Below are 24,853 nucleotides of genomic sequence, written 5' to 3'. Positions count from 1 at the left end.
GTGACAAAGTATGTAAAGGACTGAATCTTTTGCAGGAAGCATCTGTCTCTTTGTTAGACTTTCATATTGAGTGGTGGTGGTGGTGATGGTGGTGATAGTGGTAATGGTGGCGTGGTGGTAGTGGTGGTGGTGGTAATGGTAGTAACCATGGTGGTGGTGGTACTGTGTATGTCTTGGGGCAGAGGGGAGAGTTGAGAGGGTGACTGGGGCAGGCAGTAGGGAGGAAAGCTAGGAGGAGTTGCTATAACATTGCCATGTAAATACAGGATACTCAATACACTTGAATTTCATATAAACAATTAATAATTTTTAGTATACAGTACATATGTCCATTGCAAACTTGACTGGGTATCCTGTATTGTTATTTACTAAATCAGGCAATTCTTGTGTGGTGACCATAGCACATTCAGTATTGGAACCCAAGCAAGGGCTGACTTCCAATTGGAGGTTCTAAATACCTTGCACATTATTGCCTACTAATATCAAGTCCTTAGTCACAAGCCAATAAGCAATAATCCTGCACAGAAGCCAAGGAATTATATAGGAAGACCTCTTAAGTAGCCTGTAGGATCAGAGTTTCTAGATCCACATAACCACAAAATATATTTGAAAAATATACCTATAGATGATAAGAGAAACCCTCTATCTCCCAGCTCCCCATATCTCGAAGTAGAAGGAAAACCTAGTGCTTACGAGTCTGTGGCTCTTGCCATGGAGTAGCCATACAGGCTGTGGACATTATAGTGAAGTTCCTGGTAAACCTCGGCGTCCATGCAGAGGGTTCCTGCAAAAAGCGAGCGGTCCAGAACTCCTGTGGGGAAACACCCATTGGTGAGCCACTTCCCTATCAACAAGCTCTAACAAAATAACCACTTAATCCAATTGCTTCCAGGTTCCTGTACCTTCTCCACCAATCTCTACCTGGCAAAACTCTTTTCAGATTTCAAATCCTATCCCAATGCCTCTTCCTAACTGGGACATACTCTAAGCCCCTCACTGAGGTAAATCATTAAAATCAATTTGCATTCTCTTCAGCTCACAAAGAATGGTGTTGAGTGGTGGCAATGGAGAAAAAAACTCAGAGCAATGGGAAGTTAATCTGAGATAAAATATAAATAAAGCACACACACATAACTACAGATATTTAATCAAGGAGAATTGAATGTATGAAGAACAGATAGGAGGGCAGTGAAAAGGGAACATATACACTCTGAAATTACAAGCCTTCACACCTCAGTTACACTTTTTAAAAAATGAGATATTTGGGGGCTTTCATGAATGAGAACTTAGATCCTGCCTTTAGAAATCAGCATAGTCATTGTTTCCCTTTCTTATGCCTAAAATGGTCAACACTTCTGTCTTGTGGCCTGCAATCTCATTCTTCCTCTTCTACTTGACGACCAGTACCAAGGGGCCATACCTCCTGCCCTCCTTCATGAAGCCTTGCCTGTTCATAAGATATGAGGCACAATTCCAAAAAGTGGTAGAGCCAGGAAAGACTGAGGTTGAGTTTTTCTCACCAGCTCAGCAGAATCAGAGATTGAAATTATGTTTAATTATAAAATATAAAGACAATTATATTTCTGGCATGACTCAGTCTGTGGCCTGAGATTCACAACTAGATTAATTACTAGTGTCCCGGTGCATGGATTCATGAACATTGAAAGGAAATCAATTAGAAAAAAATATTTTAATACCACTATTCGTCCTTTCTCTATAATAGAAGTGTCAACTAAATTCATGATCAATAATGACAGATCAAAACACACGCGTGCAATTGGTGCCACCGAGAGCTTTATATGTATGGTGCATGCACGAGTCAACTTAGCCTTTTTTATATATAAAATACACTTTGCTTAATTAGACCTGCTTTCTGATTTAGCTAAACTTTTTCTAGCCCAGTGAAGCACCCCAACTTCTCTTCAGGTAATTGTCAGCAGCACAGCAGTAAATATCAACATGAAGCAGATTATTATCAGATTATTATTGTAGATCAGCAGGGAGAACAAAGGGTGCAATTTTTAACTACAGCAGTGTTTGACTATATTCTGCACAGTGAGAAAACCTGAAGTCATTTTCAAGTTCCACCATTTCTTACTTCTTTTCAGTTGGGTCAAGTTTCTAAACTTTCTAAATCTGTTTTCCAGCTAATGAAAAGGATTCTACTGAGTGTCCTATCTACCTACTCCAGGACTTCTGTGAGGATCAGATGACATGAGGCACATGAAAATGCTTCACAAACATTTGGTTAAACTATAAAATGTTTGCACCTGGCTATAAAGCAAGTTGGGTTCCTGGGCTAAAGAAACTCTAAGGAGGCTAGTTGCTAGGGAGAGGAAGCTGGGTGTTGCTAAGTGATATCATTACCTGGTGCCCACAGCGACCATTTCCAGGCTGGGTTGGGCTGTGGGCCACATTTTGCACCATGGGGTCTTGGCAGCATTGGCTGCAATTTGCTGAGATGTCACTCTGGGGTAGCAGCAGGGCCTGTGTCCCACTTGGGGGATGCTGAGTGTTGGTTTGTCAGCTCCAGGTCCATGGTGCCGTTTATTTTTAAATGGCCAGTGTGCATCATGGCAGCTCCTGCATTGAGCGTCTGCCCCCTGGTGGTCAGTGCATGTCATAGCTACCGGTCAGAGGGAAGGGCAGATACTTAGCCTTTTATATATATAGATAAGAAAGGATACTAAGATTTTCCCATGAGCAAAGGTAATATATCTAAATCTTTTTCATGACAGTGTACTTTCTTTTTTAAAAATCTTTATTGTTGAGAGTATTACAGATGTATTTTCTAATCCTGAAAAGATTAAAAGTAGACCAGAGGCAGAGCAGTTTGTCATATGTAGGAGACAAAATGCTGAGAGGTAGGGAGTAGGATCCTTGTCAGAAGCAGACAGAAGGTAATGAGATTTCAATGTTCTATAGGAAACAAAATAAAACATTTTTGGCTAAGTAGAATATTAAGAGATTAAAAGAGAAACATGATAAACTGATACACAGTGAAAAAAATTGGGGGAACACAGAATGAACAGAGAAGAATAAGTGGGGGAAAGAAACAGATTTTGCAAGAAGTTAGCTGGTTTGAGTCAAGATTCCTCCTAAAAAGTTCTTAAAGGAGTAAAGAAACAGCTAACCTGTGGCTCAAAGGCACCAGTGAAGTGAAGAAACCAGAAGAAACTGGCAGAGACTGGCCAGGTGCTCACCAAGCCGTCTTCTCCCCAGGAATATAAGATTATATTTCACATTTTCTCTTGAAAGTTTAGCAGAGTCATGTGATTAGATTCTGTGAACAAATTGAACACCACCCCCCCCCCCCCACACACACACACACACACACACACACACTTCCAGGCTTATCCATAAATCTCCTCTACCCTTCTATTTCTCCTTCACCTAGGAAGCTGGAAACAAAGGGCTCTGAGATAGGAGAACCAGGTGATGGAAGTAACTGGATTCCCGAGTCACTGCTGGGATGAGAGCCACACATTCCACACTAGAATATTATATGAGCAAAAACTTTTATTGTGTACTTCACTTAGATGTTAGGATTTATTTGTTTCCACCAACACTACACTGTTTCACAAACACACACACACATTCTTTTAAAATTAGGGACTGGAAAATTGACTTTGACTGGAAATGGGACTCATAAATTGGAAGGACTAACAGGAACCATTGATGCTATTGGTAATAAGCTAAACAAACACACACATATTACAGATTTACTCCAATGGAAGGCAGTTTGTACTTCCAGTATTCTGATATTCTTATAAAGTTTAAAATTGAACCATATGTAACATGTATAAAAGGTTTAGAGGAAGTAAACAGGATGGGAAATGTAGAATTTGAGAGAGGAGGCACAGCCAGGAGAGATATGACCTTCACCACATGCTTGCCCTTGGATTATGTCAGCAAAAGAGTAATGCAAGACTAAACACTACAGTAAAGTCTCCAGGGAGAGAGAAGTGGAGTGGGTGGAGGTGGGAAAAGCACATGGAAAATGGGACACCTGCAATTAAGTCAACATTAAAAATGTTTAATAAAATAATAAAAATAATCCTATATAATAAAAGGCTAATATGCAAATCAACTGATCCGTGGAACAACCAGTCACTATGACACTCACTGACCACGATGGGCAGATGCTCAATGCAGGAGCTGCCCCCTGGTGGTCAGTGTGCATTCCCACAGGGGGAGCGCCTCTTAGCCAGAAACCAGGCTCAAGGTTGGTGAGCACAGAGGTGGAGGCCCGCATCCGGGGCAGCGCTAAGGAGCAGAGAGCTGAGTGATAAAGAGTAGCGAGCTGGCGGGTAGGGAGTGAGGGGTCCTGAACTGCAAGAAGGTGCAGGCTGGGCTGAGGGACCCCCAGCTCCCATCCAGTGCATGGATTTTGTGCACCAGGCCCCTACTAAGATAATAAAAACAGTCAAAACAAAACAAAAGAACCATTGGAAAGTGAACTTGCTCCTGGCTACACTGAGTTTCACTGAGGTTGTTTTAAATATCTCCTGCCTACATCATTACAAACAGGTGAAAACTTACGGGGAGTGAAAGGAGGGTAGTTCCAGGTGTTATCTTCACACCCATGATCAGAACCTTGGAGAACAGATACTTCCTCCATTTCCTTCAGAGACACGAAATACACAAAGTGGAAAATGTTATTGATTTATAGATAGTTGTTAAAGAATGTTTACTGAACTAGAGGCTGGATAGCTTGCATCTCTTATTGATTTTGGAATCTTGGGTAATCTTAAATTTTCTGACTTCTGTTTCATCTTTTGGATTAGATTGTATCTACAGTACCTTCCAACTCTAAATTATATCAGGTACATTTAACCTTTTATACCTTGATTTCAATTAGTTAACTAAGAAATACTATTTCAAAGGCTAATTCATACCTTCTGAGATTTTATTGTTGCTGATATTGCCTCAGTATTGTTTTAAAGAATCTAAGATAGAGTAATATTCTACTTCATAAATTGCCCATTCTATTATTCTACTCAGTGCAGGGCTTAAGAAGATAGAATTGAGATAAAATCCATTTCTTTAAAAGAGCTTGCAAATAGGTGATGTGTAATCCTGCTAACAAAAATATAATTTTTCAAATTTCAAATAAATTTCCCCACCTGCTATCCTCTAAAAAAAAAAAAGGACCATTAAATTATTCTTTAATTATTTACTTTAAATTTTAATAAATCATTGCGACAAATAATGGCACCTGTAGTTTCTAATAAAATAGTATTTTTAAAGTTAAAAGACAATTAATTTAGGAAAAAGCTGAGTCCATGAGAAAGCAAAATATTTTCTTAAAAAATAAATAACCAGTCGGTAGCAGATTGAGAATTAAAATCCAGGGGGTCGAGGCATCTAATTTATTGTATATTATAAGCTCAACATTAAGTAAAAGGATTTTAAATATCACTATGTCAAGTAAACTATTTTATTAGAGATTAGAGTTAAAATTCATCTTAAAATTAGAAATATCTGTCTCCAAAGTAAGTTTTATACTGGAATAATGACTTACAAGCCACACTCCATCAAACTCCAAAATTTTATGAAATTCTTGAAGCTCTTCTGTCCACCATTGAGTACAAGTTGGATTATCATAAGCAGGAAAGACTATCTTTCCAGGATATCCCTAAAAAACAAGGAAATTTGTGGTGGTTTATCTGATGATTCACGCATGCATTTATTGCTGGCTACTATCTCTTCTACCAGAAGGCCCATGTAGCTTACATTTTAGAATCAAAACGTGTGACTGTCCTCCTAAAACTAAATGTTAAAATAGATGCAAGGAACCAAAGGGAGAAAAAATAAAAGGAAAAACAATTTATTATAGAGATGAGAAACTAGCAAATGTCGCTTTTCTCTGATTAAAAAAAAAAAAAGTAAAATTTCATATGTCAGGCCAATTGACATGTTTAAAATATGGAAAGTTTAACTAGATGACATTTTAGAAGAGAATGACTTTGTTTAATGTGTTGTTAATTGAAGATCACCTAAAACCTGATTTGAATAATGCTATTTATAGATAACTAGAGGCCCGGTGCACAAAATTTGTGCGGGGGGGGGGGGGGGCGGTTCCTTAGTCTGGCCTGCACCCTCTCCAATCCAGGACCACTGGCTCCTAACCCCTCACTTGTCTACCTGCCTGATTGCCCCTAACCACTCTGCCTGCCTGCCTGATCTCCCATAACCGCTTGCTGGGGGGCAGGGCCATCCTGGAGAGGGGCTGTGGTGGTTCTGGTCTAACGGTTGTTATGGTTTTGACACCGTTACGATCTCTGGCCTTTTAATATATAGGATATGTTGGTTTTGGCATAGAAACAATCTTGTTTAAACAGTTTAATGCATTTTGTGCTTCTTACTCAGGTCAAATATATTTTATTCTATCTTCTCTTCTTATCTATTCCTATCAAAGATTCATTTTTAACATTGCCCACAAATAGCACAAAGATATAATCATAGCCAACTTACTGAAAATTCTAAATTGACAAGATACAAAGTTTTGTACATACATTCTTGCTTATTTTCCCAACAAATTTATAGATTGTCATTTAGGGACAACTTTATGCTCAGGCAGTATGATGAATAGCTATCTATGTCTTGGTTCTTTGTTTTAGGTGATGGAGCACCATATAATAATCAGAAGTAACTTTGAAACTCAAGGAAAAGATAGTGTGGCAAAGGAATCACCTACAGTGACATTGTCCCTAGAGCAAGCCCAGGAACATTCATTCTAACCAAATTCCTTTATAATTAACCCACACTACCTCCAGCACTATTACCTCTGCCAACATCTTAGATCAAATGATTTCTGTTATTTATTAGTCAATGGAGGTAACTATCTAATTAAATTTTTGTGGTTTTATGCAAATTCCTAATTACATACATCTCAAATATGAATACTATTGAAATGACTCATAAGTCTGGATAATCTACTTTCCTGGTAAACAAAACAATTTTTTATGTGACCATGGCCTCTGATTTTCTACTTATATATGAATATCGCTCTATCTGATATATTAGAAATTCACATCAAACAAAACAGCAAAAGCAAAGAATTGGTTTGGAGAAGGAAGGAAACTACTGTTTCATGAAAAGTTAGAATTAATGAAAAAGAAAGTAAATAGAAAGAAGTATCATAGACAAAGTCAATGATGGGAATTAAGTGAGAAGTTAGGTAAGGGCTCATTGATAACCCTAAAACGGTAAGTTTTGCAAAGTTAATTGCCTGGGAGCAACAAGAAATGAGGCCACATGAACTTTTAGATGAAGTACCAGTTTTAATAAATCTTCCATCATCCAATCATCTAGGGCTGACCCCACACATAATTAATTGGAAGAGAAGATTGACTACAGGATTTGATTTAAAATATGCTTGAAAGCTCAGCTGCCCTGCAAATAGGTTCCTAAGCAGCTTATTCAAATGCCTGAAATTGCTACCTTAGGATAAAGGCTGGGCTCTATCTATAAGTCTCATGTAAATTAAAAGTATATTAGCTGAGGAAGGTTTCACATTAGCCTATGAGCATCTTGCTCCATTACCATAGTTGAATTTATTGTCTGGGGATATAAATTGTAAGGCAGAAGAACTTTAAGAATAAATTAACTTTCTTCTAATATATTGTTTTTCAACCATCTGTATTATTAGAGGGTCAGGGTTAGCTTTCTAGAGACTAGATCTTAATTATTCTGCCACAAAAAAGAAATGAAAATATGTAATGTGATAGAGGTGCCTTCACTACAATGATAATCATGTTGTAATAATCAAATTATCAAATCAATATGCTTTACACCTTAAATTTATAAAATGTTATATGTCAAATATATTTCAACTAGAAAACAAATCCTTAAGAATTTTAATCATTCTACTATTATATCTACTGTTTTAAAAATAACAGAAACCTCTAAAGCCAAGAAAACAGTAATAATACTGTAAATTGCCTTCTACTCATTGTCATACCAAAAGCACAAACTTCCCCCAAATAACTGTAATATACTGATTTTTTTTGAGAAATTACCTGTCCAGTGACAAAGCCTTTATTCCCCAAGATCCATACTCTCTTTTTTCTTCCATTCTTATAGGGCTGGTATTCAGAATCATGTAAGATGCCAGGATTCTAGTAAATAAATATGATAATAAATATTATTTTTATAAATGTCTTTTGCATTTTTAAATGGAACAGTAGGCCATGGAATAGTGTTTGAACATACCATAATAATTACATATTTCTGTCCATGTTCGTGTAAGTTCTTGGCAAAATCTGAGAGACCAGGGAAAGCCTTTTCATCAATAGTGAAGTCCTTCTTTCCATCCATGTAGTCTATGTCCGAGTACTGAACATCCTGGAAGACAGTGCTGGCCAATTAGAACCGAGGCAATATCACCATGCTGATAACTCTGGTTCTTCATCATTAAAACTGAAGCCATTTTTCTTTTTCTTTTCATATATTTTTATTGATTTCAGAGAGGAAAGGAGAGGGAGCGAGAGGTAGAAACATCAATTTTGAGAGAGAATCATTGATTGGCTGCCTCCTGCATGCCCCCTATGGGGATGAAGCCCACAACCTAGGTATGTGCCCTTGACTGGAATCAAACCTGGACCCTTCAGTCCGAAGGCCGATGCTCTATCCACTGAGCCATACCAGCTAGGGCAAGGCATATTTCTTAATCATCCTGGAACTTCCAGGACTTGGCTACTGCTTAGGAGTAAATAAGCCCTTTTTGAAAGAGTCGGACACTCTTAGGTTGTAGTTTTATCTCTTTGCCTTGATAGATGCCTGTCATAAGGTATTGAGAGGAACTTGAAGGTAAGGACTGTATCTTGTTCATCCCTGTAATTTAAGAGCTCCGATGCTTGAATATTTAAAATATAAATATTTAAAACCGGTGCTCTTTAAATATTTGTTTGAATGAGCCCATGAGTAATGTTATTACCATGTACTAACTTGGACCCTAGACATCAAGTTAAAACATATCACAAGAGGAGAAAATAGCCTGCTTGCCTTATAAAACATCTAGGGTACTAATTAACAAAGATAAATGACAAAGGGACAGAGCTTTAATTAACCAAACTCTCATACACACATTATTTTTGTGTTTGCATACCAACCTGTGAGGAGCCGATGTTACAATTTTTAGTGGGAGATTGAAATGTACAGGGGCTAAGTGACATTTCCCAAAGTCAAATGCAGGAGTAGGTGGGGGGTTAATTGGGGCCTTGGTGATAGACCCTTTGACTGCAAATGCTCTTTTGTTCCAATTGCCACATACTTCAAAGACATCTGAAGGTCTTTTAAATAATTATTCATCCTGCGGTTGGCCCTGTGTCAGAGGCTTTAACTTACAGGACTGAAGGAAAATGTGGCTTGTGGCCTATAGCCAATGCAGCACCATCTGTTCTAACACTGGGCAGTCATTTTAGGACCCAGGTGTCCTCCACCATTACCTGGTGGGAAAGATCTGATCCATGAAAGAAAAGCTCATTTGTTTCCGAACCAGCAAGACCTCAAAAGGCTTTTCCTTTCAGAGGCCTGGGGGGAGATTGAAACCAATACCACATGTAGCCAGGGGGCATGCAGGAGATAGCTGAGCGATGTTTCTAACTCTCTATCCCTCTCAGGATAAATACCACATGATCTCACTCACTTGTGGAATATAATGAACAACATAAACTGATAAACAAGGACTGATCCAGAGACGGAGAGGCATTGATTGGACTGTCGGGCCTTGGAGGGAAGGTAGGGGAGGGTGGGGGTAAGGGGAAGAGATCAACCAAAGGACTTATATGCAAGCATATAGGCCTAACCAATGGACATGGACAACAGGGGGCTGGGGGTGAGGGCATGAGGGGGGGGGGGAGGGAGTAGGGGATAACGTGGGGATAAGGACACATATGTAATATCTTAATCAATAAAAAATATATTTAAAAAACAATAAAATATATTTAAAACAAAAAACAAAACCTTAACTTAAAAAAAAAGAACCACTTTTGAATCCTGGGCTTGTCATTGAGCTAGTAGAGTGACCTCAGGAAAGTGATTAACATTGCAATGTCTGCATTTCCTCATTTGCAAAATACCAATAAGTGAAGGTCAACCATGAATGTGAAAGCGTTTTGTAAAATAATGATGTGGCAAGATTTGGCCTAGTTCCTCCTGGAATTGGGTGTTGATAGCAGATATCGGTTAAGTAAAACTAAATACATAATAATCATTTCCCCTTAACAACAAAATCATACAATGACTAGGTTTTCTCACAAGAAAAATTCATCTCATTGCCTGCCCTCATTGCTCTTCTGAGAGGAGACTGAAAGCTTCTGAGATCAGGCCAAAGTCATTTCCACCCATACTATCTTCCTTCAGGTATTAATCAAATATATGTTTGTATCACAGTTCCAAAGATTGAGCCCAAAATAAATTGTTTTGATAACCTCATTAACCATATGTTATACATCTCCAGGGAGAAACTTTTCAAATATTATACACTTAATAAGGATCTTTTTATTTACTAGTGGACATTGGTCATCATAAATACTTTACAACCACAGAGCTTTCAAAATGAGTATGTTAGATCTGGAAAGAATATCCAGGGTCACTATGCAAAACTCGCCGTGAGTCACCATTATAATAATCAGCACCTGTTAGCCATGTCACCCAGGTGGTGCTTTCTCTTAGGAAATAGCAACTAACTTTGATGGAGTTCATCCTTGGTGTCACCTGCTTTACATGCACAGTTTTAGGCATTCTTCACAACCAGCCCACCAGAGGAAGCCTTAGGTTTTCATTTTATAAAGAAGGTAACTAAAACACAGAGGTGGTAATTAACTAGCCCAACATTGCATAGAGCTAGAAAGAGGAAAAGCTAAAATTCAAAATCATATCCTTCTGACTTCATACTGCGCTCTTCCCATGATGACATAGGTAATTTAGTTTGCAAATTTATGACAGTAGGTGTGTCTATCTATCTATCTATCTATCTATCTATCTATCATCTATCCATTCATCTACCAATTTATCTATCTGTATTTTTCCTAGTAAATTGAATTAGGTACAAAAAATAAAAGATAGAAAATGGAATCTTGTTTATGATAAGATAAGTTCCAACTTACATATGGGATCCTAGCTTTACGAGTTCGGTCTACAACCTCTTTCAAGCCCTCGATGTTATTATAATTCCTGCGACTAAGCTGGAAACCAAGATTCCAGTAGGAAGGCAGGAATGGCCGTCCAACGAGCTAGAAAAATAAAGAAGTGTCCAAGCATTTAGAATAAACACTGTTTGTAGCAACATGTCCAATACAGACAACTTTGTCTCCATTTCATTATCTGTTAAGTTCTCAGATCTAAAATATCAGAGCCAATTCCTTGTACATAATTTATTTTCACTAAATTTTTATTTACTGCATGAATGAACTTTACTGATTTGTAGCCTCAGGTCTTCGGGATGACTGATCATGCATGGTTGGACCATGAGTTCCTTGAAAACAGCACAGCATCTGTTTAAAACTCCACTAAATGACTTATTTTTACATTTCTCAAGCCTTGCACGGTGCCTCTTAGCACACAGAAGGCACTCAATAAATGTGCATCAGAATAAACATACGATGAATGGAAGACTCACAATCCCAACGTATATGATCCATAGTTTGCCCATAAGTTTTATCTTTCCCAGGCTAATTTACAATGAGTGTATGAAATAGCAGCAATAAAGACTATCTAACTACAAAGCCATACCTCCAGGTATTCCTGAACCACTTCTTCTGGATTGTCTCCCAGGAACACATAAAAGTCAAAAATGCCCCCGATGGTGCGGTAAGTGATTGCAGGAGCCGGCTGAAGGGTGACCTCTGCAAGTATTAAAATAAGAGCCATTACAGTTTCATGGTTGAAAATATATTCTTCTGCAGAATTTAAATATGTGAGCTACCGAAAACAGTCTGTCTCATTTTGAAAGAGATGAAAATCAGACCTGTTCCTTTACATGATTGCTGAAGCTTATCAAATATTAAATGAGTACAACACCCATGAGGAATTAATTGATTTTTTTAGGAGAATGAAAAACAAATTCTATTTTAATCTGGCCATATAAAAATACAAATGTCTAGGATTTGCTACTAATTTCAGAGAAAAGAAAAATGTTTACAACCTTATTAGATCATTTGATCTACAATTAAAAATAAAAATAAACCCTCATCCAGAAGCTGGAGGAGGAAGATTCTGGAGTGGGGAAAGGGTGGGCTGTGAGAAACAGCTACAGAAGGACAGTATTTTACATGTTGAACCTACAGGTGTCTTTGGGATGGGTCTATCAGTGAATCCTATCATCTACAAAATATTATGGGAAACATTACACAAAAAGAGACCTCTGAGGCCATTTTCAATAAAAGTAGCTTCCAGCATGAACTGGATTTGTAGACAGGTTAAACTGCTTTCTGTTTCCAGTTTCTGATGAAGCATAGTAGGTCCAATATACCTCCTGTTAAACCGTGATCTCACCACATGAGTCATTTTTATAAAAGCGGCATCCCCATACATATTCCTGCCAAGGTAAAATGATGTTTCCTACCCATAGCATTACTGTTCATCAGAAAGACCCCAAAAGAGGAGCCACTGGTGTCTTCAAGGCACAAGAAGAATGTGTGAGCTCCATACAAGTTAATCATGCCCTGTCAACAAACATGAAGAGAAATAATAGTACATATGTAAAATGTTCTCATTCACCCCAAAATATAACCAAAAGCCATGCACAACATGTACTTGGTCAACATATGTTGTAGTTAGTATTGTACCCAAAAGGTATGAAAATGGTAACATCGACGTGTGTTTATGATCTTTCCACACAATGGGATACTCTATGCAATAAGAAGTGAAACGCTAACACATACTACAACATGAGTAAGTCTCATAAATGTTATGCGAAGTAAAAGAAACAGACACAAAAGACAGTAGGCCATGATTCCCTTATAAAATGTCCACAGAAGTAAAGTCTGTGGAGACAGAAAAATTAGTGATGGTCTGAGACAGGATGTAAATAGAAATGAAATGTAAAAGTTTTTGGAGTGATGAAAATGTTCTAAAACTGGATTATGTTAATGTTATGTCAAAGTTAGCATTATTTGAGTACAGCACAACTCAGTGAATGTACCAAAACCATTGCATTGTACACGTAAACCAAGTGAATTTTATGGTCTATAATTATACCTCAATCAAGTTATTTATTAAAAATTAGAAAATATTTGTAATGACAAAATAAAATGATAGCAGAAGATGACAATATTGTGAGAAATTTTGAATGACTTCTTTATGCGTAACTGCATTTTCTGATCTCTCTACAATTAACATATAATACTTAGGTAGTAATAAAGTTTAAAATTTTTAAAAATGAAAACATATTAAACCTGTCACAGGGCTCTGATGAGAGCACTAATATAAAAAGAGACAATGTGAATAATTGTAAGGGATATAAGAATAGAATATATGAGACTGTAACATATGGAAAGCTTTATAGAAACTCCTTGTGTGATGTTGCACAATTAGTCCTTGGCATATAGGGCAATTGTACTGATGACAGTAAATTCCAGGAGAGGAGAAGAGAATCGGCATGAAGTGCAAAGTGGAGAAGACTAGCAGACCTATGCAACATTAGGCCAGATTTAAAGTTGTAGCCAGGAAGAGTTATGGCATCAGCCCTTGGCTAGAATACAAACTAAATTTAAAATGCTAAGAAGAAAGAAGGAGAGGTGGAGGAAAGGAAGGAAGGAAGGAAAGAAGGAAGGAGGGAGGCAGACTGGCTGTAATATTGTCATTAAATTATATATATTTATAAAATGAACTGTTTTGAGAAATTGATATGTTAGTATTGTGAGTTTATAAACCTCAAGAACAAGTACATACTCTCCAACATAAATTGGGCAAAATAGTAAATAGGCGAACTCTGCAGGTTACTTTACAGTTTTCCTTCCTCTGTAGGTTACTTTCTGAAAAGCAGAGAAGGTATCCCTCAGTGTGAGAAATCAGGAGAAAGGGCCCCTCACCTTGGTGGGGGTGGCATCCCGGGTAAAGATGGGCCAGGTCTTCCAGCCCATGTCGTGGCGGTACTGCTGGTGCACGTGTTCTCCCAGCCCATACACGTTGGCGCTGGGCAGCAGGAAGGACAGCTGCAGGTACTGATTGGCGAACAGGAGGGGCCCAATGCTCGTGTCCAACCTGGGCCAGGGAGGAAGAGCGAGAGTCACCAAACCAGCAAGCAGCTCTCTCTGCCAGGAAACGGTCTGCTCCCTGCCCTGTACACTTCGAGAACAGTTGCTTCAGGTCTTACCATCCACTTTCATGCTTTTGGAGAAGGCCTTTCTAGGGTGTCTCTGATTCTTTAATTCCAGAGGAGCACAGCATTGGGGATTTGATACCAAAAACTCAAGTGGGATGATTGTGCGATGAGCAGACCTGACCTTACATTTTCTGTGCATCTACTTCATGTATGCGCTACACTGGGTGCTTTATAAACATAGCCTTAGTACATGTAGCAACAGCAGACGGTTTGATTCCCTTTCTATGGACAAGGAAACAGACTGAGGAGGTGAGGTACTGGGCCTCATATCACATAGCCTGGTGACCTACTAGTACTGGGATTTGAATCCAGCTTTTCCTGATGTTAATTCTTGTATGTCCACTGGCACAATTTATGACTTAAGTTTAGGCTCTCATTAGGTGCTGGATGGTAAGTTTCCCAGGAAATCATAATTTGGAATGCTAAACAATGAAGGTGAGTTCCAGTGTGAGTGGTAATCCAAAATAATAAAATTCCCTATTTCATCATATCCAAGAGTATATATATATATATATATATATATATATATATATATATATATATATATATATATAATTCAGCAAACCAGCACATCACATTTTAGTTTTTGTTTTCTGGTCTGTCATCATTACATATTCACAGCATTAATGATTTTAACTGAAAGCTTTGACTTTTTCTGAGAGTCAAACATTTTCCCAAATATACTGAGCTGATCACCTGCCCACAGGAAGTCAGAACGAATGACATTGGAACTGTATATTCAAAGATATGCAAAGAGTGTTGAAAAGCTCACAAGACTTTTTTGTTGCTCATCCTCCTTATTTTGATGCCAAAGGGTTTCTCTATGACCTCGATGTAATAGCTCTGGTTGGTGGGACCAGCAGTCATATTAAACAGCTTAACATGCTCATGGGAGACTTCATAGCGTGTGTTATTGGTTTCAGTGATCTGTCAGGAGAAAAACAGAAGGGACAGCTCCAGAACACAAAACTTCCCTTTAGAGATACAAAATATTCTCACTCCCACATAGCCCCCAATGAGAATAGCTTCCCATTCTTAACACTGTGTTTCCTGATTTGTGAGAAGAAACCCCCCAATCATTTGTCCCCCATCAAATAAAAATGAGCCTGCCCATCAGATCTGGAGGTCCCTGCAGAGAGAAACAGAGGTACACCTGCTTCCACACTTCTATGCAGCGCATAAAGGAGAATAAGCTGAGCCCTGCGTTCTTCGGAGTTATATTCAATGATAACTGTCAAACTGACCTTAAAACGAAGACGCCTGGGTGTCTGATACTCAGCTGTGAAGTGGGCATTAGAGACATCATTTCCAAACCGAGATGGGTTTGACAACTTCTTCAAGCCAGCAGTTAACCCTGCAGTTGGGGGGACAGAACGAGGGGAGAGAGAGAGAGGGAGGGAGGGAGAGAGAGAGAGAGAGAGAGAGAGAGAGAGAGAGAGAGAGAGAGAGAGATTTAGCCTTTATTTTGCAGTTAACTAATTTGGCCAAAGAGTTGTAGCTGTCAGAGGGGAAGGGGGTTGGGGGCTGGGTAGAAAAGGTGAAGGGATTAAGCAAAGACAAAAAACAAACAACAAAAAAAGCACATCTCCTTGGCACAGACAACAGTATGGTGATTATACGAGGGAAAGGGGGTGGGAGGAGATAGAAAAGGGTAAAGAGGAGGGGTAAATGGTGACAGAAGGAGACTTGCCTTGGGATGGTGAACATACAATATACAGATGATGTATTATATAACTGTACACCTGAAACCTATATTATTTTATTAACCAATGTCACCCCAATCAATTCAATAAAAAAATAAAATGAATAAAAAGAAGTGCTTTGGGTATAAATAACAATAGTATTGAATTATACAGCTATAAAGAAGAGTTGTTGGGGAACACAGTGCTCACCTGTGCTTTCGTGTTTAAGGCTTCCGTTGACTTCATAGCCCCAGTTCCTGGGGAAGAAGCACCTGGGGACGTTAGTGTCTGGCACAGGCTTCCAGCAGCATTTATATCTGTCCCCGCAGGTTTCCTGTAACAGTGGCACAGAGTCAGCATTGTACGGAATGAAGGAAGGAAAGTATTATATGTCTGTTTATTTATAGCCATTTTTCCCAAGAAGAATTTCAGATCGCTCAGAATTACTTTCAGTCATTTATTTATTATTTTATTTATATACTTATCCAGCCATCCAATATGTACTTATTTCCTACCAGACAAGGAACTAAGAGTAGAGATAGATAAGACACAGTTTTTGTCTGAGAATACATAGTTCTTCGCAGGGGCTAAGGGGATCACACCAGGCCTCTTACCCAGCCTAAAAGGCTACCAGTGGGGTAGGGAGGGCTTCCAGATAAGTAAAAGGTAAGCTCAGTCCTAATGCACCAGGAGGGGGTAGGCAGGTCAAAAATAGAGCAGTATTCCAAACCAACAAAACAGTCATGCATGACAGACCCAGAGACGCCACAAGTTCATTGTGCTGAGAACACCAAGGAAGAGAAATGAGGCTGGAAGCGCACCATGTCCGCACAGAGGTGAGCTGGATGAGGACCAAGTGGATTGAGCTTTCTCGGGGGGAAGAGTCATGGACATGGCTGATGATAAATCATGAAGACGTGTTTTCTAAAAGGTAAGAAAAGTAAAGCAAAGGAAAATAGAGAAATTTAAGATAGAACTAGGACACAGGGTGACATTAAAAATATCACATGTGGCTTCTCAGAGAGGTTTGATTATACATTTTTTAAATTCCCCTTTTTTGGTGAGATGTCTTTTCAGATAAACTTACATAAGAAATAAGCCAGTCAGAGGAGGATAAATACCACATGATCTCACTCATTTGTGGAATATAATGAACAACATAAACTGATGAACAAGGACTGATCCAGAGACGGAGAGGCATTGATTGGACTGTCGGGCCTTGGAGGGAAGGTAGGGGAGGGGAGGGGTAGCGGGGAGAGATCAACCAAAGGACTTATATGCAAGCATATAGGCCTAACCAATGGATGCGGAAAGCAGGGGGGGAGAGGGGGACGTGGTGAGGGCATGAGCGGGAGGATAGGGGGAAACATGGGGATGAGGACACATATGTAATATCTTAATCAATAAAAAATATATTTAAAAAAGAATTGTTTTGTTATAATAAATTAATAGATGGCAAACTGATTCAAAGTGTTGAACTAAACACAAGCACTCATCTCTTCACCCAATTAAACTTACATAAAGGGATAGAAATGCCATTAAGAAAAAAAAAATACAAATTCACTATAAAACAGCAAAACATATAATATGACAGACCAGATGTTATGAAATTCCTGAAATATAGAAAATAGATGTTATCAACTCTAGGGGAAAATATATTCATAGTCTAAAACACAAGTGGAGAAAAAGAAGTGCTCTAAGCTAAGTCAGTGTAGAGATTAAAAATGAAATGAGCCAGGCTGGTGTGGCTCAGTGGTTGAGCATCAACCTATGAACCAGGAGATCATGGTTTAATTCCCAGTTTGGGCACATGCCCTGGTTGTAGGATAGATTCCCAGTAGGGGGTGTGCAGGAGGCAGCCGATAGATGATTCAATTCTCTCTCATCATTGATGTTTCTATCTCTCTTTCCCTCTTTGAAATCAATAAAATATATTAAAAATAAATAAATACATATGAAATGAGTGCCTGCTCTGTTCAAGTATTTATATAAGGTCACATGACACAGTGCTGTCAGCAAGCATAGTAAATGAGACAGATGCCACCATTAATTAAATAGACCTTATTTCCCTACTGGTTTGAAATGCCACTTTTATTATAAACTAAGTTTAATTGCACATATATGAGAATATGAATATGTATTTTGAGATGTTCTATTATATTCCAGTGGCATATGTATCAATTCCTGCTATAATTCCACTATAGTGTCAGGATATGTCTTGCTTTTAGCTTAGCAGATCAATAAATCTAAAGGAGACTCTTTGAAAAGATCAAAGAAAATACAATTACTTCTTATCAAATTCTCCTTTGACAAAAAGAGAGGGAGACAAACATGATTAGAAACAAAAATGGGAATAACAACAGATACATATGACTTTTTAACACAAATAAAAGAATTATGGGACAGCTATTTGTATATATATTTGCCAATAAATGTGAAACTGTAATTTGAATCTTTAAATAGTATAATATTAAATAGTGAAAATTAGGTGGGAATAAATAGAGAACCTTAGAAGGACCAGTAGCCATGGGAAACTGTAAATAGTCAAAGATTTTTCCTTAAAAAAAAAAAAAAGATATCTTGCCCAGATAATCTGGGGAATAGAATATTCTCATATTATATATCAATATATTTTTAGAACATACGAAAAGGTGGAAACTTTCCTGACTCATTTTATTAAACTAGAATAATTCTGACAACAAACTAGGCAAGGAAAGTCCAAATGAACAATTAACCAAAAATATATAGTGAACTAATTTCACTTAAAAATAATGATGTATAAAATTTTAATTAGATGTTAGATTTTAATTTATTAGTACATTGAAAATTTAATGCATACTAGCCAAGTAAGGATTATCAAGAGAAAGCTGGAATGGTTCAAAATTAATTAAGCAACATTGACAAAAGAAAATAAAAAAATCATATGACTATCTCAACAGGAGCAAACCATTTTTAAAATATAATAATGTGATGAATTTAAATGACCTAAATTTAAAAAGCAAATTATATAATAATATACACAGTATAATTAAATCTGTGTTAAAACAAAAAAAATACATAAATATATGTGCAAAATATATGCAAAAGTACAGAAAGACCAAGAGAAAAATACACACCAAACTATTGATTGATTCTGGGGAGAGCATTTGGAGGTAGAGAGGAAGCTTAATGAATGAGTAGGACTTTCCCATTTTATTATGTACATCACTATAATATCTGAATATTTATTATTAAAAGAATATATTTATAGATTTCATGATTTAAAAAAAAACAAAAGAATATCTCATAATACTACTCATTTGGAAAAGGTATAGTACTGACAAGTATTTTAGATGCTGACATCTGATATAATTGCTCTGAAAAATCAAAAGAATATATCTTACATCAATGTTCACCATGCTTATTATAAACAAAGCAATTACATTATAACTATAAAATCTTCTTTAATGTAGTTATTTATTCTCCATACATGTAAATTATGTTCCTGCCCCATCCTCTTCAGATATCAAAAGGCTGGAGGGAGTCAGTGGAAAAAGAGTTTGGGGTGCTGGATAACCACTGGAAAACTGATTTTCCTAAGTCTGAAACAGACATGAAGCACTTCTGCTGCCTCTGAAACTGAGGTCTATAAAGTTTAAAAGGTTAGTTTCATTGCCATAAATTGTTCCAAAGTCCACAGACCTCTATAAAAATCAATAAAACAAGAAATCTGCTACATTTAGGTAAACACAAATTTTTGTGCATGCAGCCTGCCCTAACATCCTTATTTCAGTTTTAAGCCATTACCAGTACCACAGAAACCAAAGGTCAGATGTTTAAGAGATATACAGGGTGGAGCAAAGGTAGATTTACAGTTGTGAATACAGGAAACAGAGCTCATTTGTATTATTTACTAATTATTGTTATTTTCCATAAGAACAACTATAAATCTACTTTTGTATCCTACTCTGTATATTTTCTTCTTTTTCTATTCTCTTTTAACTATATACTTTTCTTTATTTCAGAGGCAAAGGGAGAGGGAGAGATAGAAACACCAATGATGAGAGAGAATTATTGATCAGCTGCCTCTTGTGTGCCCCCTACTGGGCATCAAGCCTGCAACCCCAGGCATGTGCCCTGACCAGGAATCGAACCGTGACCTCCTGGTTCATAGGTCTATGCTCAACCAATGAGACACACAGCCGGGCACTCTTTTTTCCATTTTCAATGTCATTACAATAACACAGATTAGCGCCACTTAGAAAATATAATGGAATGTATTTACAATAGAAACTATGCATATGAAAAATCTAGGAAAAAAACTTCATAATGCTTATGTAATACAATACATATTAAGAAAAACAAGAGTTAAAATGGAAAGACTTTTATGTTTTTAAAATGGGATGATTCAAAATTATTGAAATGTCAATATTGCCTAATTTTAACCTAAAATTTAATGTAGTACTTATTAACATCCTGATAGGATATTATGGGATATAGAATATAAAATATAAAGTAAAGCAATAGAATGTAAGTGTACTTTATTGTACAGTTTTTAATCAAAACTAGCAGGGTTCAAATAGTTCAAATTCTTGTAGAAGCCACTCAGAGAGAAAATGTTTGTTCTTTCACACAGGTTCATCGGGCTCTCTTGCCAATAATATGATTCCAGAAGACTCTTGTTGTAACAAGTCACCTGAATTCACCAAGTGGCTCAGTCATTCATATCTGCTTGATGGGTTCTGTTCTCAAGGGATACATGGTCTAGCCCTAAAACAACCTTTCTGTGGCTGCCCTGGGAATAACCTTCCACTAGCAACTCTCCCTCCACTCTGGATTTCAAACCCCGTGGGCCAACACTCCTATCATTTCCTACTCCTCTTACCATTACACTATCCTACTTCCCTCACTTCTTTAGTGTTATTTCAATAAGACAAGAAACAAACAGTAACACCAAACAAATCATAGTTCCATAACCTACTCCACCACCACTCTCTCCCCACTTCACACACTCATTTCTTTGAAATAAAACCCAGGAAGTGAATGGCAGGTCGCCCATTCCTCTGACCTTTGACACCATCTCGCCAGGCGCACAGTCTATCCTATGTGATTCAGGGATCTCAGTGCACTGTGGACTAAATGGAGTACCTGCATAAAAATTAAAGAACAAAGTTAAAAATCTGTATGTGCATAATCACGGTTCCAGGAATGAAGCAGTGTCAGACTTTCAGCCTATTCTCCAGTCAATGAACACTAGAAGCTGCAATCTACATTTGTATACATTTTCCAAGTGTTAAATACATTTGCTTTTAAAATATATTAAAAGAATGGACTTACACAGATTTTTTTATTTAAAAACACCAAAAGAATATATATTTTATATTTATTCTATATTTGTATTTATTTATCTTCCATACATGTAAATTATGTTCCTGCCCCATCCTCATTTGGAAAAGGTATAGTACTGACAGGTATTTTGATATTCTCATAGAAGCTTCTCAGAGAGAAAATACTGGTTCTTTAGCACAAGTTCACCAGGATCATTTTGCTTTCGGTTTCGTTGGTTTTTATTGAGATGCAATTCACATACCATAAAATTCACCCTCTTAAAGTGTACAACTCAATGTTCTTTTTGGTATTTTACACAATTGTGCAACGAATCACTACCATCCAATTCCTGACAATGACACTAAAACAAACTAAAAGATTCTGCGTACAAAAACAGCAGCAACAACAAAACACAATTAACAGAGTGAAAAGGCAGCCTAAGGAATGGGAGAAAATACTTGAAAACCATGGATCCAAAAAGGGGCAATTTCTAAAATATATAAGGAACTCCTACAACTCAATAGCAAAAACAAAACAAATACAAATGAATAACCTGATTTAAAAATGCATTAAAGACTTGAATTGACATTTTATCAAAGAAGACAGGCAAATGTCCAACAGGTATATGAAAAGATACTTAATGTCACTAATCACCAGGGAATTCAAATCAAAGCCACAATGAGAGAACAGCTCATCCGTAAGGATGGCTATTACAAAGAAAACAAGAATGGGTGAGGATATGGAGAAATTGGAACTCGTGAATACTATTAGTGGGAATGCTGCAAATTGGTGAAGGCACTATGAAAAACATTATAGAGGTTCCTCAAAAAAATTAAAAAATAGAACTACCGTATAATCCAGCATGCCTACTTTTTGGTATTTATCCAAAAAAATTGAAATCAAAATCTCAAATACATATTAGCATCCCCATGTCATTACAGCACTATTCACAAATAGCCAAGATGTAAACCCAACCCAAATGTCCACTGATGGATGAATGGGTAAAGAAAGTATGCTATATACATGGAATGTTATTATTACATGAAATGGAATACTATCCAGCCTTAAAAAAGAAAAAGAACCTGGTCTTTTGCAACAATTTGGATGAAGCTTGAAAACGTTATGTTAAGTGAAATAAGCTAGGCACAGAGGACCAATATTGTATGACTCTACCTATGTGATGTATCAAAAACAGTCAAAAGTCACTAAAGCAAAGAACAGAATGATAGTTGCCATGGGCTGGGGGAAGGGGACAATAGGGTATTGCTAAATAACGTATAAAGTTTCAGTTAAGCAAGAAGAAAAAATTCTACAGATCTGATGTACAAAATTGTGCCTGTAGATAACAATGCTATATTATACACTGGAAAACCTGGTAAGAGGGTAAATTTCACTTTAAGTGTTCTTACCACAATAAAAAAATGAATTGAAAACTCCTTTTCAACTCATGGAAACTTCTTGGAAAAACCCATCAGGGCAAGCCCACTATGTAAAACATTTAAAATTTGAAGCATTCTGCATGAATTAGAATGTAGTTTAGAATGAATGCAGGTGCAAAGATCTAATTTTATGTTAAATAAAAGAAACTACTTATCCGTATACACTGGACAGTAATCTCACGGGACTTGTGATCCAAAAATATTCATAGGGAAAAAGCAGTAATAGGTCAAAAACAGTTTTTATCAATGGTTTTCTAATCATCTTTCAAAGTCATAGTTGTTTCTAGAAAGTGTCAATTTACTGTGGAGAGTGGTGAAGAGATTGAGTCAGTAAAGTTCTTCTATCAGTATAATTTCTTTTTACCACGTGTTTAATCTACATTTATAAAGTAAGCGTTATCAAGCAGAATAAACCTAATTGAGAATAGATTTTTGTATGACACTTTTTTTCTTATTTAGAGTATAATGTGTGATTAAAGGAGAAAGCATTCTGTTTGGTGCTTCTGTGTGAGAGAGAAAACAGTTTCAAAGATATCTACGAAGAAATCATAGCTATTGCAGTCAGAATATGGACTGGAGGCTAATTGTAATTGATATATGTAAGCCAAGTGTATCAGCCCTCCCCTTCTCTGTAACCTACTGCCCTTTGCCATAATGTAATGGGATTGGACAGTTACCGCAACTGTTCTTTCTCCTTGAAGGCCCTATTACCTCATGACTCTAGGTTGAAAAACAAGTATTTGATGGGCCTTATTGTGCATCTTGTTAAATTTGTTTCAAATGATACTTTTGAGGCCTTGAATATCATGAGCATTCAAGATTTAATTGCAGAAAAAGAACACAGCTTTTGGAGATTGACCTAAATTGGCTATGGATGTGAGTTATAAATAATGCAGTGTGGTGGCATGCCAAGGAGTGAAGGAGTAAGATGATTTTTTTGGCATTCTGAAGGGACTTCCTGCCAATTCAGCAGCCATGAGTATCTCCCTTACCTGAAGTATCCTCAAGCACCAGAAACAGCAAGAAGATATCTGCGGCCAATACAATTAGGAAGCAGATGAACAGAAAGATTTCCAACACACCAAGCTTCCTCGCCATCTAGATGGACACAGATAACAGGATGAAAGCAAACCATACAGTCCCATCACTCCAAAAGAATAGCTAGGCATTATGATTAGAATGGGAACTCCCTTATAAGATGACTAGATTATTGGCATTTCTCTTTACATAATCTAGAGAATATTTTTTCATCACAGTGTCTCCATCTAAGTCTAATCTATGCATCCAACACTACTACGGCTCTTGCCCTTTTTGCCTGCAGAGGGGTTGAGGATTGCCCAAGGAAAAAATACATCAGACATGAAGAATGAGAGGGAGAGAGGAAGAAGAGGAATGAAGTACAGGAGAACGATAGATGAGGGGTTGAGATGGCTCAGAAAGCCCTTTCAGATGCCACTTTGATCTCCACAACCACCCTGGGCAGTAGAGAGGAGGGTACGTCCGGGACAGAAGCAGCAGCAAAACCTGAATCCACATCTTCTTTTAATAATTCCCATGCCATGATGTTGAGGTGTTTAACTGTTTAGAGGTCACTAATCCTTTTTACAATCTGGTAACAAAAACTAGCCTAATTTTGATCACCAACATAATGCTTGCTTGTATGTTCACAACATAGAAACCCATATAAATTTGGTGGTTCACAGAAGCCCTCAAGACCATGCATAGGCTCAAGTTTTTAAATATTTGGTGTATTGGAGGGAAATCAAAGGACTTCAATTCTTGGCCTGGATTTTGTACTAACAGATGGATATTTTAGCTATTTGGATGTGTGTTTCTTTATCTACAAAATGAGCTCAAATTCAGGAGGTACTCTCATTCTGGTACGCTAATTATATCAAATGAAACTATATATATACTGAGTGGCCAGATTATTATGACCATCAGTACTTCATTGGGCCACCTTTTGCCTTCAATACTGCGGCGATTCTTCTTGGCATTGACTCCATGAGATGTTGAAAGGTGATGCGAGGAATCTGACACCATGTCTGATGAATAGCACTGTCCAGTTCTGTGAGATTTGATGGTTGTGGAAC

General features: G+C 37.4%; 1 protein-coding gene across 1 annotated transcript in view; it reads right to left on the bottom strand.

The window, feature by feature from the left end:
* The window catches only part of LOC308527346 (putative maltase-glucoamylase 2), a gene marked incomplete at both ends in the record, with an annotated part of 76,193 nt that extends 52,335 nt beyond the window's left edge, over positions 1-23,858 (bottom strand). Inside the window, 14 exons of the mRNA XM_081102657.1 lie at positions 694-811; positions 4,543-4,624; positions 5,525-5,638; positions 8,025-8,123; positions 8,218-8,349; positions 11,115-11,240; positions 11,740-11,852; positions 12,572-12,671; positions 14,040-14,211; positions 15,105-15,259; positions 15,577-15,686; positions 16,225-16,348; positions 21,062-21,141; positions 23,753-23,858. Of these exons, the coding sequence (XP_080958783.1) occupies positions 694-811; positions 4,543-4,624; positions 5,525-5,638; positions 8,025-8,123; positions 8,218-8,349; positions 11,115-11,240; positions 11,740-11,852; positions 12,572-12,671; positions 14,040-14,211; positions 15,105-15,259; positions 15,577-15,686; positions 16,225-16,348; positions 21,062-21,141; positions 23,753-23,858 (1,631 nt within the window). The remainder of the gene's footprint in view (positions 1-693; positions 812-4,542; positions 4,625-5,524; positions 5,639-8,024; positions 8,124-8,217; positions 8,350-11,114; positions 11,241-11,739; positions 11,853-12,571; positions 12,672-14,039; positions 14,212-15,104; positions 15,260-15,576; positions 15,687-16,224; positions 16,349-21,061; positions 21,142-23,752) is intronic.
* Between the last annotated feature and the right edge of the window lie 995 nt (positions 23,859-24,853).

The sequence above is a fragment of the Myotis nattereri genome (assembly GCF_964212035.1).
Source record: "Myotis nattereri genome assembly, chromosome: 11".
In the NCBI taxonomy this organism is placed as follows: Eukaryota; Metazoa; Chordata; class Mammalia; order Chiroptera; family Vespertilionidae; genus Myotis; species Myotis nattereri.
The sequence above is the reverse complement of the archived record's forward strand: the minus strand, read 5'-3'. Positions and strand labels throughout refer to the sequence as shown.